Source organism: Morus notabilis, unplaced genomic scaffold (assembly GCF_000414095.1).
Source record: "Morus notabilis unplaced genomic scaffold, ASM41409v2 Scaffold1169, whole genome shotgun sequence".
Classification (NCBI taxonomy): Eukaryota; Viridiplantae; Streptophyta; class Magnoliopsida; order Rosales; family Moraceae; genus Morus; species Morus notabilis.
The window spans coordinates 163,873-180,307 of NW_010357151.1; the positions used below are offsets into that span (position 1 = coordinate 163,873).

Consider the following 16,435-nt stretch of genomic DNA (forward strand, 5'->3'; position numbering starts at 1 on the left):
TTTAATCAGTAGAAGAAGAGAAGTAAAAGCTATGGCTTTTCAGCAAGTGTTTAAAACTAAGAGCTTAATGGGCAAAAATAATTTTTAAATTTTCTAATAAGCAATAAAAGTGTTGGAATTAAGATTATAATGTCTTAATTAAATTCTTATATATAAGTTTCAAAGTCCTTTCAGAAGTGATTATTTTAGAAGCCACAATTTCTGATTTTGACTGAAAACTCTTCTGAAAAGTCAAAGTACTTCTGACAGATCATCCAAATACTTCTAGAAGCAACTTTTGGACTTAGAAAGCCAAAAACAGCTATAGATATATGTTGTATAGATATGTGTATATATGAAAAGTAAAACATAATGAAGAAGGGAGAAACAATAGACAGCACAATCCTCCTCTCGTTAGCACAGTTTGAAAGTTTGAACAGATTTTTATATAGGTACAAATACAACGAGTACAGAGTATCCAGTCAGATGATACACGCATAGAGATTAGATGAACTCTACTTTCTATTGTATTAAAATCATAAGAATGGTGATACATTGAGAAATAAAAAACACATTTCAGCATTAGATGATACAGAGAATCATTAAAGAACAAGTTCCTACAAATTTAAGGAAGACGAAATCAAGAATGGTACCCCGAACTATGTTGGTCTTTCGATACTATCACCAACCTGCATGTGCAGCCATTCCTGATGCGAGCCTTGAACGAAATCCCGGGGTGCTTGTGAGCCAAATAACAGTCCTGTAGCATCAAATGCCTGTACACCAAGTTGAGACAGTTTTTTCAACTGGTAAGAATCGAGCTGCAGAACAAAATATTTTGAAAGGAAAAGGCGGCAGAACAAACCGTTTAAACAAAATACGCTCCATTGTATTGATAGAATCATTGATAAATTAATCAGAAAATTATTGAACTTAAGTACAAGATTATGACTCTAAATAATGTCTTCATGATATTAAAAAAAAAAAAAATATATATATATATATATATCATAGCCGTAATGAACATGGCAATAATCGCAATAGGGACTCGAGGAACATCCCAAATAAGGAAAAAAAAAGGGTATTGAAAGGGTTGTGGCTCTAGATATTTTTGCTGTCTTTTGAGGAAATCGTGAATTTCACGAGGAGATTAATAGACATCTAGGAGCTTGGAAAACATGTCTAAATCCCAGAGCAGTTCATGGATTTTCAGTCACTAAAAGAAGAACCGTTGAAGAATGTTTTGGGAAAGCCGTTAAAGAGATTAATAAACGGTATCACTTTTCAGAGAAAGTTTTTTGATAATTCCCATGATTCCAATTATCAATACTTGTTCCAGCACAATATGTACATATATTTGGGCGTCAAGAAAAAATTCTCTTTATATTCTTCCCTAGGGTCAGATTCAAAGTTCCTGGAGCTTCAGGCTTATACAGAAAAGCACCCAATTTTCTTGTGCATTCATCGGAATTCTTAATGTTGAAGACGGGCAAGAAAATAAGAACTATGTTCAAACATAAGCCCTTCAATGGAAGGATTAAGAATAGCATTTGAAGATTATCTACACTCTCTTCCATGAAAAGGAGAGAGAAACAGATTATTATGCACGTATAAATTGAAAAGAACTTCATGTGCTTGGAGATTTCCTTACATCTTTTGATGGAAAGCCTTCAATGGTCGGATTCAAATTCATTCTTGAATTTACCGCTTCAAGCTTCATTGACAAGAACTATTAAAGGGGAAAAAAATAAAAAATTCCAGTTAATCAGGAAATAATCATGTTTGTTAATAGTGCAAAAGCAAATGAAGTGGTAAAATTGCTTTGCTAATACCTCAACTTGGTGCTGCAGCGATTGGATGTAATTAATTATCTCATCAAGGACAAGTGCTTTGCCAATAACCTAATCATAAAAAGCATATAACCACAACTAAGTATACTGTATATTCAAGGTACCAACTAGAATCTCTTTTGAATTATATGAATTTAAAGTTAAGCTGTAAGTTGAAACCCCTTTGATCACATGATTTAAACTTGATCCAAAACATTAAAAAGTAAATCCAAAGAAAAGACACCAAACTCCATTATTGGTTTCCTATGCTAAATTATATGGCTTATACCTGAATATGCTAAAGTAATAAAACTAAGACAGAACAAATTACCTTGTTACATCCAGGAACCAAATCTTGTAGAAGTTTCATCCTCTCACTAATTTTTTCTCTTCTTGCCTGCCAAAACAAACATATGAGCAACAATACGTATGATATATAAGAGTTCAATTTTATTTTATTTTTTTTATTTTATTTTATTTTATTTTTTGTAATCCAGAACTAGACTATCAGAAATTACAAGCTACGAATGACTTTATGAGCATTACTCTCTCAGCCAGACTGTGACTATCGGTGGCTTGGCCCCGTCTCGCTCTGACGTGAATATAATCTTGTTTAGGCGGCTCGGAAGGTTTCATTTCTTTTTCAGCTGGCTTGTCACCGCCCACTGAACTAGCTTCCGCTTCAGCTTTCGGACCGCCATTTTCATATTTTGATCCTACCAATTTTGTTCTTTTACCATTTGTATTATTCTGTTCCAAAAGAAGAGGAAATCAGTAGAGTACATCACCGAAAAGATTAAGGCTCAAACAGTACCAAGCAAAGCACAATCCTTGTGATTTAGTCTCATACATCTTAATCCTCTAAAACATAAGACGGATGTCTCATTTTATTTCAGTCTCAATTTTCAATAAAACATAATAAGACAAAAGTAGAGATTGTATAAACATCTAAGATGCCTTAATCACAAACAAATAGCACAAACATCAAACCGATTAAGATCAACACAAAAAACATAACAGAATATAAAAATTCTTAATCTAAGTGCCCATTGAAATTTATTCAGCCAAGAATTTCATTATTCACTTGCCAATTGAAAAAAAAAAAACAAAAAAACAAAAAAACAAAAAAAAGCCAAAAAAAAAAAAAAACAAGAATTCCCCTTTATGACCAAAATCAACATATAATCTTCCAAATATTTATTTTAATCTTCCAAAATACATAATTGAGCCAAAATAACGACCAATGTGAGAAAAATAAATAAAAAATGAGTAAAGATTTTCTCTTCATAACTCAAACCCACATACAATAATCTCTCAAGGTTTGATAATTTATTTAGATTTCAACTCCGGACCAACATTTCAGAACTAAAAACCAAAATTGAGCTCAAGGAATCAGTCAAGGAAAAAAAAAAGGAAGAAGAAGAAATTTAACCCCAAAAAATCCGAAAAAAGAAACCAACCAAATCATTGGCACTACTAGTTGAGACCAACTTGGAGGACTCGTCCTCGGAGCTGACATCTCTTCTCTTCCTTCCGCCGCCGCCACCGCTCTGCTCGGTGACCGTCGATTCCTCCATCGACCCGTCTCGATTCGCGGAGCTCTCTCCGAACCCACCCGGGTTCTGGCCCATGTTCCCCATTCGGGGCCCCGACCAAATCTCCGCCAAGCTATAGGCGGATGGGTTCGCCGCCGAGAAAGACGACTCGCTGAATAGTGGATGATCCATTTTTTCCCCGTTGTTTCTTCTCAGCACTTGAAGTTCTTCAGAATTCGGACACAAGTTTGAGCTTGCGATTTTTGTGGGAGTGTGGATGGGTATTTAAGGAGTGATTAGAAGAGTGAGAAACTGGGTCTTTTTCATGAGAATGAGACGGGTGGAGAGAGATAGAGAGCATTAATGGACGTGGAGAGAGATAGAGAGCATTAATGGACGATGATGAGAGAGAGAGAAAGAGAGAGAGGAGAGAGAGAAGAAAGAAGAAGAAGAAGAAGCAGATGAAGCAGAGAGTGATCCTTTTGGCTGGATGGGGAGGCAGGGGGGTGCGCATTGCGCCCACCTCGTCTTATTACCAGATAAAAGAGAAACAAGGGGATTTCTTTTATTTTTATCTTTTTTTTTTCTAAGTTAATCCTACGGTCCAAACTTTCACAATTAATTTCACTCCGTTAATTGATTTTTAAAATATTTTAAACTTAAGACTCATATGGTTCGAATTTTTAATTTAAATTGAGCTGTGACTTTATGTGAGAAATTTTTACTACAGTAAAAAAGTTAAATGTGATTGTTTCTGAGAGTTTTTTACTGTAATAAAACTCAAATCGATAAAATAAATGAGATCTTAATCGTAATCTATCAGTTTCTTTTAGTTTTAATCCTTTCTATGAATAAAAATATAAGTATTTTGTTAATAGAAATAACAATCTATTGATATAATGTGATTTAGATAAAGTTAGCACTATGTTAATGGAACATTATTATGTATTTCGTCGCCCTTTTTTTTCATCCAACTAATAGAGGGACTAAAATTGAAAATAAAATGATATTTCCAGGTTAAATTAAGGATCAAAGTTAAGACTGAGGGTAAAGTTTTGGATTTTGATACATATCTCTGTAAACTCCGTTTGGTACCTAGATTCATTTCCTCATTCGAATCATGGTTCGTGGTTCACCACAGTATTTTCTCTCATAAATAATACACATAAATCAAAAATGATTCTAATCATATGGTTTGAATCCATGAACCAAACGTCACGTATTTTACTTCTTAACTTGTAAATTTACTACAATGCACCTATGTCTAAATGGTTGTTAAATTAGGGAACCAAAAGGTCAGTTATTGCACTATGTGATGACAAAAAAGCACACTTCTGGTAAAAAAAATTCTTAAATATCAATTCTAAAACTTAACATAAACAACTTGAATTTCTAAATCAATCCTAAAATCCAACCAAAAAAAGTAAGAATTGAATATAGTACAACCATTTAAGCTAATTACAAGATAAATTATCAAAATTAAAAATTTAAAAGGTAAGTTGTTAAAATCCAAAAAACTTCGGAGAGCAAAAGTGCTAAAAGCCATGCGCCCATTTATGTAGTAAAAGAGAAGGGGGTGTGTTTGACAACTTTGATTAACTGTGTCCTAGAATGGTTTTGCAAAAGTTGAATGAAAGTACTTGTTGCGTGTTTACCAAAATAAAATTTTTCCTAAATTTATATCTTTAATTCAACAAATAAATTATCTTCTTAAAAAATTAATCGTAATTTAAATATTTATTATAATAATAGGATAATAAAATAGTAAATATAAATTACATAATTATCTAAAATATAAAATAAATTGTCAAATTTTGAATAAAATAATAAAATAAAAAATTAAGAGATACAACTTAAAATATATTTATTAATTCTAATAAAAAATAAAGTAAAAAATTATTATATTGAAATTAACAATAATTAGGTGAATATTATAATATTAGGTAAATAAAATAATAAATATAAGATTTGTATTTTATTTCTAATTATATATTTATTAATAAATTAGGGGTAAGATTGTAATTTAATACTAATTACTATTAAGATTGGGAATCCTAATCTAGATGTGGGCATGAGATTTTTAATATCATTTTTTAATTTTAAATTTGAGTGGGATTCACTAATTTTTCTCTCATTTTAGGATTTAAAAAATCAAATAAATATAAGATTGACTCTCATTTCTCACTCACATTCTTTAATCCTCCCGATAATTTCAATTGTATTGGAATCCATTCTTTTCCTGGATTGAGAAAAAAAAAAAAACAATCACGTGAAAGTAAAATGTTGCAAGAAATAGTCTTTCGGAAAAAGAAGAAGCAAACAAATAGTATTGTCTTATCTTAATTCTCCAACCAAAGTTTATGTTCTTTTTTTTTTTCTCCTCTTCTCACTTTCATTCATATAAACATCGATGAAGATGATATTGTACCTAATATTTACTGTTTCAGGTTTTTCATGTATTAATTAATCATCTGTATGATTTTATGAAGTACGTTTATATTGAAGGGCATTTCTAATAGGAATCATAATGGAAATTATGTATTAACATTGTGCGTTCTTCAATATGAAGTCGTATTAAAACAGCATGAAAATTTAATAAATTCAATAAAAAATGAATAAATTATCTGCACAATATTGATATTTTTCTCATATATTATTTCAAAATAGAAAGTCAACTATTTATTCATGTACCTTTACCCATAACAGATGTACTTTAGCATCGAAAATAGGTAGCGCAGGGGAAACTTAAAAGTGGAGTGATATTACTCGTGTAACTAACAATTAACAAGGACAATAATCCAACATGATTCATAAAAGAAAGGACAATAATCCAATACAGTCATGGTAACTAATAACGTGATTTTTACTCGAAAAAAAAAATCAACGTGTGTTTTTAAAGTATTAATTTCAAAATTTGACTTTTAAAAATTAGTGGTTGATTCGCTGCGTGGATAAATCTAAAATGATATAAAAGTTTATGAATTGATCCGTTATTTAGTTTGAGGATTGTGGAGGGTTTAAACCTGAAATATAGTTTGAATTTTTCTTTGATTGCACAATATTTTGAACTTAAATTTAGGTTTAAGGTCCATTTGAAATTTAAAATTGATGGTTGAATTCAATTTTACCCCTCTCCGCTAAAGTTTTTAAGGTTCTAATCTAATGTACTGTTCAAAACTCAATTCAAAAGTTCTCACAACCCATTTTCACTCACTTTTTTTTTTTTTAAACTCATAGCTCTAATAATGTGACCAAGTGTTCGTTCAAACTTTATTTCATGTTTAAACCTTATGCTACCAAACGCTAATTCGAACTACAAAAAAACTGACATATAGATTCAAATCTAAAAGTTCAAATCTAACTTACAATTTTAGCACTTTTGTCATTAAGACGTCAATTGAATAACCCACATGACTGCTTGATAACTGGGCTGGTCGGGGATGGGGCTCGCCAGAGGTGGAGAGGAGGAAGAAGAAGGCCATTGGTTGAGGTTTTGATGGCATTTTTGTCTTTTACTTGAAAAAAGAAGGCACGTGATGCTCACATACGGGAATCTGTTAAAAATTTGACAGAAATGACAAAATTGCACCCGTTTAAAGAGATTTGGGGTTGATTTGCCAAAAAAAAATTAAGAATCAAACTGTCACTTGCTAAAAAAGTTGGGGACAATTTTTGTAAATTACCCTTAAAATTAAGTAAACTAGAACTTAAATTTTTTAAAAACATAATAAAAAAAGAGGTAAATTTTTTTCTTGCGCTAACCGGGTATTGCCTATTTCTTTACTTGCAACCCCTACATCGGCATCACCCTTCTATGTCGTCTTTAGCTAAAGAAAAAAATATAGAATTTACCCTTAAAAGTGCATAAGTTTAAATATTTACTTTTTACTCTTAATAAATATCTTTTTATTAGAGTAATTATTTAACTAAAAAGATTATAAATTAAGAGTAAAAGGTAAAAATCTTGATCTATGTACTTTCAAAGGGTATTTGTCAAGATTACCCGCTTAGTTAAATAGTTATGTGACCCAAAATTGATGTTTCATAATTTTATTAACTGAAGTAATTATTTAACTAAAAAGATTATAAATTAAGAGTAAAAGGTAAAAATCTTGATCCATGTACTTTCAAATGGTATATATCAAGATTACCCGCTTAGCTAAATAGTTATGTGACCCAAAATTGATGTTTCATAATTTCATTAACTGAAGTATTAAAACTGTAATTTATAATAAGTTCAGAGGTAGTTTTGTATTATTTTGAGTTGTATAGACAAGCTGAGATAAACTCAATTTTTGTAGTCGTTAAATCTGTATTAAAAACTGTCAATTATGTGTACAAATCTCATTTGATTTAGACCAAATTTAACAGTCAAAAAACCGATCTTACCAATAAGATTACCTATTAGAAACAGTTGCTTAAATCAACATTTTTCAAACTTTATCCCTTGTGAGCAGTCAGTAATTTAAGCCCCGTTCACTTCACCGATTCGAGTTTAGAATTTGAGTTTTACTACAGTAAAAAGTTCTCAGAAATAGTCACATATAACTTTTTTGCTACAGTAAAAAGCTCTCACATAAAATTACATCTCAATTCAAATTATAAATTTAAATCAGCGAAGTAAATGGGTCCTCAATCACATAGCTACAGTGAAAACACACCCCTAAAAAAAGAGCTACAGTGAAAACATTTTTTTTAAATTTTAAGTATGATCTTTTGGGAGACAGTAAAGAAAATGAAGTGGTGAGGCTTTATCGGAGGATCTAGTGATAGTTGGACATAGGCACACTCGCAAGAGTAGTGATCGATTCGGTACTCGTTACATCATAAGTCACGTGTCAAAATATTTTTAAGGCTCGTCGAGTTAAAACGCAATTTTATGTGAGAATTTTTTATTGTAATAAAAAAATTAAATATAATTATTTTTTAAAATTTTTTATTATAATAAAATTCAAATTATAAATTTAAATTAATAAAATAAATGAGATCTTAATTTATTAACGACGGTGAGCAAAATTTCAAGAATTAGGTGGACGAGCGAAAATGAACGACAGATAACAGCGCGTGTAGATACGTCCTAAATTCAGTATCGTGAAGGATTGCGATGTTGCGAGACATGGGATGGGATCACACGCCTGACTGAGTGCATTGTACAAAGAGATCGGAGAGGAGTGTGGGGTCAAAGGTTGCCTTTGCTATTATCCTACGCTTCTTACTTCTTTCTCTCTCTTTTTATTTTTATTTTTTTATTTGTTTATCATCAAATATTAAAAATAAATCAAATTAACATGAACGTTTTTATCAATTTAGGTCTTGTTCATTTCGCCGATTCGAGTTTAGAATTTAAGTTTTGCTACAATAAAAAGCTCTCAGAAACAGTCATATCTAACTTTTTTGCTACAGTAAAAAGTTCTCACAAAAAATAACATCTCAACTCGAATTACAAATTCGAATCAGCGAAGTGAACGGAATACTCTCACACATCGGATTTCAATTGGATCATGAAAGAAAAGTTTGTCTTAATATTTACTGTAATAAGGTCCGAGGTCTCGTTCACTTTATGAATATAAATTTTTAATTTAAGTTGAGACGTGATATTTTTAAAAAAATTTTAATTGTAATAAAAAAAATTATATGTTACATTTTTTGAGTGTTTTTAACTATAAAAATAAAAAATTTAAAAATTAAATTAGTGAAATGAACATATCTGAATTTATCTCACTGCAAGAGTCAAGTTCATTTATCCCGAAAGATGAAATTAAATATTATTGTTATCGCCTCCCAGAAATGTCGTTCAATCAAATGGATTGAATGTGATGCAAGAACCTATTGTCCAATAAGGTGATCCATTGAATAACTTCCAAAATTAAAAATGTTGAGGAAAGTAAAGATAAAAAAGACCTCCCTTAGCCTTTCTAGCCATTTATATTGATTAGAGAGGCTTTTAAATTGTGTTTTTACTAGCACGCCGCAGTTTGAAAACTAATACGATGTGGACAGAATGAAAAAAATAATAATTTATCTAGTAAATATTATGTAAATAAAAAAACAGTAAACATTGATAAAAAAAAAATGTATATTACTTACAATTTCATGCGAGTAAAATTCAGTAAATAACAGACTTATAATAACATAATTATAGGCTAAATTCATGATTTATAGGTAACTTTCAGATTTTTCAAATTTAATCATGGAATAACTCCGGGATTTACATTATTTATCATGTAAATCTCAAATTTATCAAATTTGATAATGAAGTAAATACACGATTTATCTTATAAATCTCAGCTTTACTACTATTTTTTTTTTCCAAGAAATTCTACCATTTCTTTAATTTCAAAAAAAAATGCTAATTACCTATTCTCTCTTTTAGTGTTGCAAGTAGTCAAATCTCATTTTGGATGCATATAGAAAAGTGCGTAGACCTAAACTTTAATATGGAAAATGGGAAATTGAGATAAATACCTTTTAAAGTGTATAAATATGATTTTTTACCCATTTCTTTTTATTAATATCTTTTTTATTCAAGTAACTATAATAAAGAAAAGAGTTTTAATCAAGAATAAAAAGTAAAAATTTAGACTCATACACTATAAGAATAAGTTCAACAATTTAAGGGCAAGTTTAACAATTTTCTCACAGAAAAGTGTGACACGAGTTTTCTATAAGAAATTTAGCCATAAAACGCAACAATGCTTACTCAAAAGCCTTATAAGTGACTACCTTAGGACCTTTATAGGTAAATGATTTCCAAGAGGAGACTAAAAACCCATTTAAACAAAGGCATTTCAACATAAATGCAAAGGGACAAACAAATCGCTTCCCAATTTGCCAGGGAACCATTCCCCATCCACACATTTATTAAAGTTACCATTTGATGTGAAATATATGGTTTCCCATCTTATTCTTGATGGAGAAAGACATAAAGCCATTGTGTGGATACAATGAAGGTGCTAGTAATAAATAATAGTAAATGCATAAATTCCTTCCTATCAAAGGAAAAGAGAAAAATAGTACTATTCCAACCTGAAAGGTTACTTGATCATATCATATTTGCTCAGTTGCATTATTCTCCATAACACGTCTTCATAGTATATGAGATTTATACTGTATGTTGTTATAAAAGAACCTTATAAACTGATAATCAAGTAATGGTTATCAATATTAAAGTCCATTCTCTGCCTAACTCTCTGTCTCCAATGCATAAACTCAACTCACACACACCTTATCCTTTTAAGGACGCCTAACTTGTTTAGCTCAAAAATGATACTCAATAAACAAGTATAATTAAAGGGAGAGTTTTGCGGTGGAATTTGAAAATTTGACTATTCACGGCACGTCTCAGAAACTGTCTGTTTCATATATATATATATATATATTTGATTTAATTTTAATTAGATCTAATAATTTGAAACGAGCATTACCAATAGAAGATATTTTTACAGAAATCAAAAGATATTGAGTCTATCTCAATTTAGCAAAACCGGCTTGTTAGGAGAGGTTGCCCTTACCTTATTAAGTGAATTATGCCAATATCTCTAAATATCTCCGGCCAATGTGGGATACTATTGAAGAAGGTTCCTAATTAAACTAAGAAAGTGATTTTGCTCTCTGCCTAGGATAGTTTCCAAGTCTCGTGTGGCTCCAATTCTTTCCAATCTAAGCTGCCAAGTGATTCACTTATGTTTTTGCGAGAGGGACTAACCTCCTTTTCTGTGTTTCTTGTTCTGGTTTATAAACGTGCTTGAAAGATTTTTGGGTTTGTAAATGGGGTTTTAAGAGATAGACTTGTCATAGGTTTCTGGTTTGTAAACGTGCTTGAAAAATATTAAGATTGGCATGAGGTTTTTCAGATATATAGTATTACTATAGGGTCACTTTCTTGGCTACATCATATAATTTGGACATTCCATACGATAAAAGGAAATATGCCTCGTGCTAATTTTCATAACTTACATCAAATGTTATGTCAAGTTACAACATGTGACAGAAAAAACTCCACGACAAAATGCCAGGAGAGAGACAGATGAGATTGGGAAATGTCAAGTGGGGTATTGGTGTGGTGGAATATTAAGTGAAGATTCAAACATTACCTTTGATTAATCAACTTGTTAGATAAAACTAAGCTCTAAAATTATTTATTGGGTACAGATAATATGTTCTAGCCACGTGAAGGGAAGATATATATATATATATATATATATATATATATAGACAGACACACAAGTCAATCTTATTGAAGAGTGCATTGGATACAAGTGATTAGTTTATGTGGCTAAATAAATGTTGCATCATTAGTGAATAAAACTTGTCTGTGTAAGATTGTTCCCCTTAATAGGTTCATGCAGCAGATAGAAATAACCATTCACTTAATAAAAACAGAGAAAAAAAAGGAAAAAATAAAATAAAATCCACGTCTCTACTTGAGAAAATGTCTCATCTCAAGAAGACGCGACTCCATTGGTTAAGAAATGAGTTATTGAGCATCATTGGCATTGCTAGGCTCAAGCCTACAATAACATGGGCTGAACAAGACAAAGGTGTCTGTAAATCTGAGGTTTTTGGGCTGCAGACAAATAGCCTACGTGATGGGAAAAAGAGATAAATATTTCTCAGAATGTCTTAAATTTTTACTATTTATACTTAATTATTACCTTTTAATTAAAAAAATTATATTAATCAAAAGAATATTAATATAAAATTAATAATACATTTAAAAAGTGAGCTCACTAATTTTTTCTTACATTATAGTGTTTTTATAAGTAACAACACTTTTAAAATACCATCAATGGATTGGTGCAAATGGTGCACCTTTTTTTAATCTTATAAGAAAAGCTCGCAGGCGGATTTCAAATTCGACACCACTTTGGGGCAAGGATATTTTCACTTAGTAAATATTAGATTTAAATAAGACATATCAATAAGTTTTGATCAATAAATTTTAGATTTATTTGATAAAATATGAGATTTACCGATTAATTTAGTCCCTGAAAAAAATTGAAGAAGGGTCACCCTGGCTTTTAGTTGCCAAGTGATTAGTTTAGAGAGGAAAAATTGTAATTTCCTTCTTTGCTAGTTTCTGGTATCCTATTTCCAAGTCCGCTAACTGAAATGAAACCCTTCACACAAGAGACTGATTCTACTTGCAATGATCAAGACACATGTTAGCACTAAGCACTCAAATGGGTAGAGATGCATAAGAGTGCGAGACAAATGATCGAGAAAGGCCGACTCTTACAAAGTTTTAAGGTTACGAGCGCTCACATAACATATATAGTTCCAATCTTGCCTATGACCGTTTGGTCTAGTAGCATTCCGAGGTTTGAGTGTGGTGAAGTTTTAAAAAGGTTGCAGGTTTAATCTTGTTTTTTAAATAAAAGATATATCCGTTTAGTTTACTGATTCGAGTTTTTAATTTGAATTGAGATGTAATTTTATGTAAGAGCTTTTTACTGTAGTAAAAAAGTTAAATGTGACTGTTTTTTAGAGCTTTTTACTGTAACAAAACTCGAATTATAAATTTGAATCGGTGAAATGAACAGAGCTATTTCTCTCTGTAGTGTTCTCTCTCATTTTACTCACGATTCATGAACGTTAGAAAGCATGGACGAAAATGAAACCAAAGCTATTAGCTCAAGTATAAGGTTTAGAACAACTTTGGCAATTTAATACGATATCAAAGTATGTGGTCCAAAGTTTGGGAGCATGTAACATAATTATGATGCATATCGCTCCGCTAGTCATATAACAATCATTAATAAATGGCTATGTGACATAAGGCTGGTCCAGAATTTCCTATATGCATGGATGGTTTAGTGTTCACTATTGAAATAATAGAGTGGAGGCCAAAAACATAAAGATTATTAAATTGAAAATTTAAAGTGACAACTCAACAATATTACGTTCTCTAGCTTATTTTCTTTCCATGAAAAAAAAAAAAGATTTCTAAGATCTCGTTCATTTCACCGATTCGAGTTTTCAGTTTTAAGTTTCTACAGTTAAAAGCTCTCAAACAATGTCATATCTAACCATTTCTGTTACAATTAAAAGCTATAAGAAAATGTCACATTTCAGCTCGAATTAAAAACTCGAATCCGTAAAGTAAATAAGGCATAAGTTTGAAAAAAATACTCTATCAATAGGATCGTATTTTAAATTATTAAATATGTATATGGTTTTATCAGTTTTGTTTATATTATTATTATTGCTTATTTATTTAGTTTGATGAGATTTTAGCATATCTAATTTTCAAAAACACACTACTAGTAAGGTGTCTTATGCTCCCTATAAGAGCAATCCTATATATTCTGATTGAATTTCTCCGAACCCTCTCATAGAGGGTAGGCTCCACTAGTGGGTCCCACTCTCTATGTGAGTGTTTAGAGAAATCCTAATCGAGATAAAAAACATTTTTACTCTAAAAATAAGTCATTCTTTATGTGATAATCATATTAAATTAAGAAAAATATAATGATTTAATAAAATTTGTCGAAGATATAATGATTTGTAGTGTATTTTATCAGTAGGTCATATTTTATACTCTACCACAAAGGGTACCTATAATAACCATGGTTGCCTATAGTTTTTTTTTTTTTTTTTGGTTAAATTAGCTTGTGCTTGTTATGAGAAGATGATGCTGCAAGCTGGGTGACGACTCTCCAGTGTTTCTGGTCCCATTTTTGCTTTCTTCATTGGACGTTAAGTCCCCAATTCGTGTCCTACCAAGTTAAATAATTTGGCGGGACCCCATATGCTGTCAAAAGTGTTACATCGTCCAGTTATTATACAAACCTATTAGTGACCTTTTTCAGATGCTACAATGCAATGTTACATAAAATGCAAACTGTCCCGCCTTTGCTTTATCCAGACATTGGAGGAGCCAATGTTATAGAGTGCACTGGCCAAAGGGTATGGTGAGATACCTTAAAAATGATATTTGATACAAATATCATATATGAGAGGACATTGATGTGCATTTTTTACAATCTCAATCATTTATATTTGACAAATTCATAAATGGCCGAATATAAGATTCTGTGTGACATAAGGACAACCATATAAGTTTGGTTTGTGTTCTAAAATTACAAGTGTTTTAGAATGATAGTCTTGTTCTTTTCAAAACTCAAGTTCTTTTGTTACAGTGTTTTCTCTTAAAAAAATTCAAAAACTCTTTTGCTATAATGTTTTGGAATATTAGTTGGGAATGCTGATCTCAAAAGCATAGTTTTTAATTTTTGGATATTTTTAAGAATAAAGCAGGCTGAAATGAGAACAGACACTATTGTAATATTATATGTATATTCTTTTTTTTTTTTTTTAAATTTGATCTAACCATTATCAAAACGAAAAACTAAGTAAAATTATCAAATATCGTGCAAAACAGAACCTATTTGTAGTTTTAGATCACTTTTTTTTTTTTTCTTTTTTAGGGACCTGGTTCTATCTTAACCAAACAGTCAAAACTCACACACTCAAACCAGAATGAATAAGGGAAAATTGAAGAGAATCAAGGGAAATTTTTATTGATCAACTTCAACACTAGCTCAAACAAGTCACAACCAGCAAGGAAAATCAAGAAAATTACAAAAGATACTCTACAGTATTCGGGGATTTCGGAGAACTCTCAATTCTAATCCTAAGATCCAATCAAACAACAATAGCCAAAACCAAAGACTAATCAGCATTAATTTCTGAAAATTACATCCAATCTCCCAATCCTATTCTTTCTTCCCAATTTTCCGCTCCTCTCCTAAACTTGCCTGAGGTTTGATTCCTAACATTTTTTCGAGGGTTTTGTTCTTGATTTCAAAATTCATTTCATTAATTCCAAAACAGCCCTAGGCCAATAAACAATCTACAGTTAATTTAACTATATAACATGTCTAAAAGGTGGTTGTTGATTTTTACCATTTTATTTCATTTCGACTTTCAAATTGTATGAAGTCTATATTACCCTTCATTTTATATAAATTCCTAACTCTTAAGTTAATCATTGATTAACTTCAGTTAATCAATAATTAACTCTAAATAGTGAGCGATTGACTGACAAACTCTAGTTAGTGATTAACCATATTAGGTTGTCTGGGATAAAATTGTCTTTTTATTCATTAGAAGTGGTATGTTTCAAATTTTTTCACAGAAGTGGTCTTTTCCTATAGACCCTCCATGATATTGTATTGTTGTCCGAAACTCATAAACTTGTGGCATCCACCCTTCAATTTCAAAGCTGCCATAGAGTGGTCAATTGAAATCTACATGGAAATTGCCAGCTTAGCGTCTTCTTGAATCAACCAAGGGGCAGTGACTGTTTAGTAGGGGTTGATTTATGGCTTCTTCCCAAGGCAGAATATTGTTACAACTGTTTTTATTTGTTGCTGAGAACTGTTTTGACCACCAAAAATAATTAAATTCATCATATAATAAGAGAACCTCTACGGTGGAACACCCATTTTTCTCCCCCGGTGGAGCACTGTTTTTTTATTATTGAATTATTTTTTCAACGGTTAGATTTGTAACAAGAACAATTCTGTGCAGCGCACTATAAATTTTTAATACAGACTCGCACAAATTTAACTGTTAAAAAACTAATCCAACAGTTAAAAAACACAGTGCTCCATTGGTGGAGCAAAAATGGGTGTTTCACTTTAGAGGATGCCATTTAATAATTAGAGCAAAGGAACCTACCCATGCCATATAATGCCGCTGTAAGCGACGTTTGTTTCAAGGATTATGCTTAGACTAAAATCATGATTTACGATTCTGTTATAGTATTTTTTTTTTTATAAAATATTTAAATTTTAAAAATTAAAATTATGAATCACGATTCTAAACTCATAGGCGGAAATATCCCACAAGCAGCAAGGTCATGTCAAAATAGAACTAACACACACAAAACTTGAATTAATGCATATGGGCCTGGGGCTACAATCATTACCAACTCAAAATAAATGCTTTCGCTGCGAGGACATTGCCCTGTACGCACACTCAGGGTAAAACAAGTCCAAACCAAATAATGCCATATCACATCTACATCAAGAACATAGAACTTTATTCATAATTTGATGTATCATTGATCCATCATGCTCCTCCATT

The 16,435-nt window shown here is 31.0% G+C and overlaps 1 protein-coding gene across 1 annotated transcript; it reads right to left on the reverse strand.

Moving 5' to 3' along the window:
* Nucleotides 1-193: 193 nt before the first annotated feature.
* Nucleotides 194-3,738, reverse strand: LOC21392291 (transcription factor bHLH79). The gene is made up of 6 exons (XM_024167107.1): nucleotides 3,269-3,738; nucleotides 2,355-2,558; nucleotides 2,140-2,205; nucleotides 1,812-1,880; nucleotides 1,631-1,708; nucleotides 194-755 (listed from the first exon to the last, which is right to left on the reverse strand). Exons 1-6 carry the CDS (start codon nucleotides 3,533-3,535, stop codon nucleotides 639-641), a joined length of 801 nt encoding a protein of 266 aa, XP_024022875.1. The 5' UTR covers nucleotides 3,536-3,738; the 3' UTR covers nucleotides 194-638.
* Nucleotides 3,739-16,435: the final 12,697 nt, after the last annotated feature.

Coding starts and splice junctions, on each gene's coding strand:
- LOC21392291 (XM_024167107.1), bottom strand. CDS start 3,535: ATGGATCATCCACTATTCAGCGAGTCGTCTTTCTCGGCGGCGAACCCA. Junction 1,881..2,139: donor TGGTTCCTGGATGTAACAAG/GTAATTTGTTCT, acceptor TTTTATGATTAG/GTTATTGGCAAAGCACTTGT. Junction 1,709..1,811: donor CGCTGCAGCACCAAGTTGAG/GTATTAGCAAAG, acceptor CCCCTTTAATAG/TTCTTGTCAATGAAGCTTGA.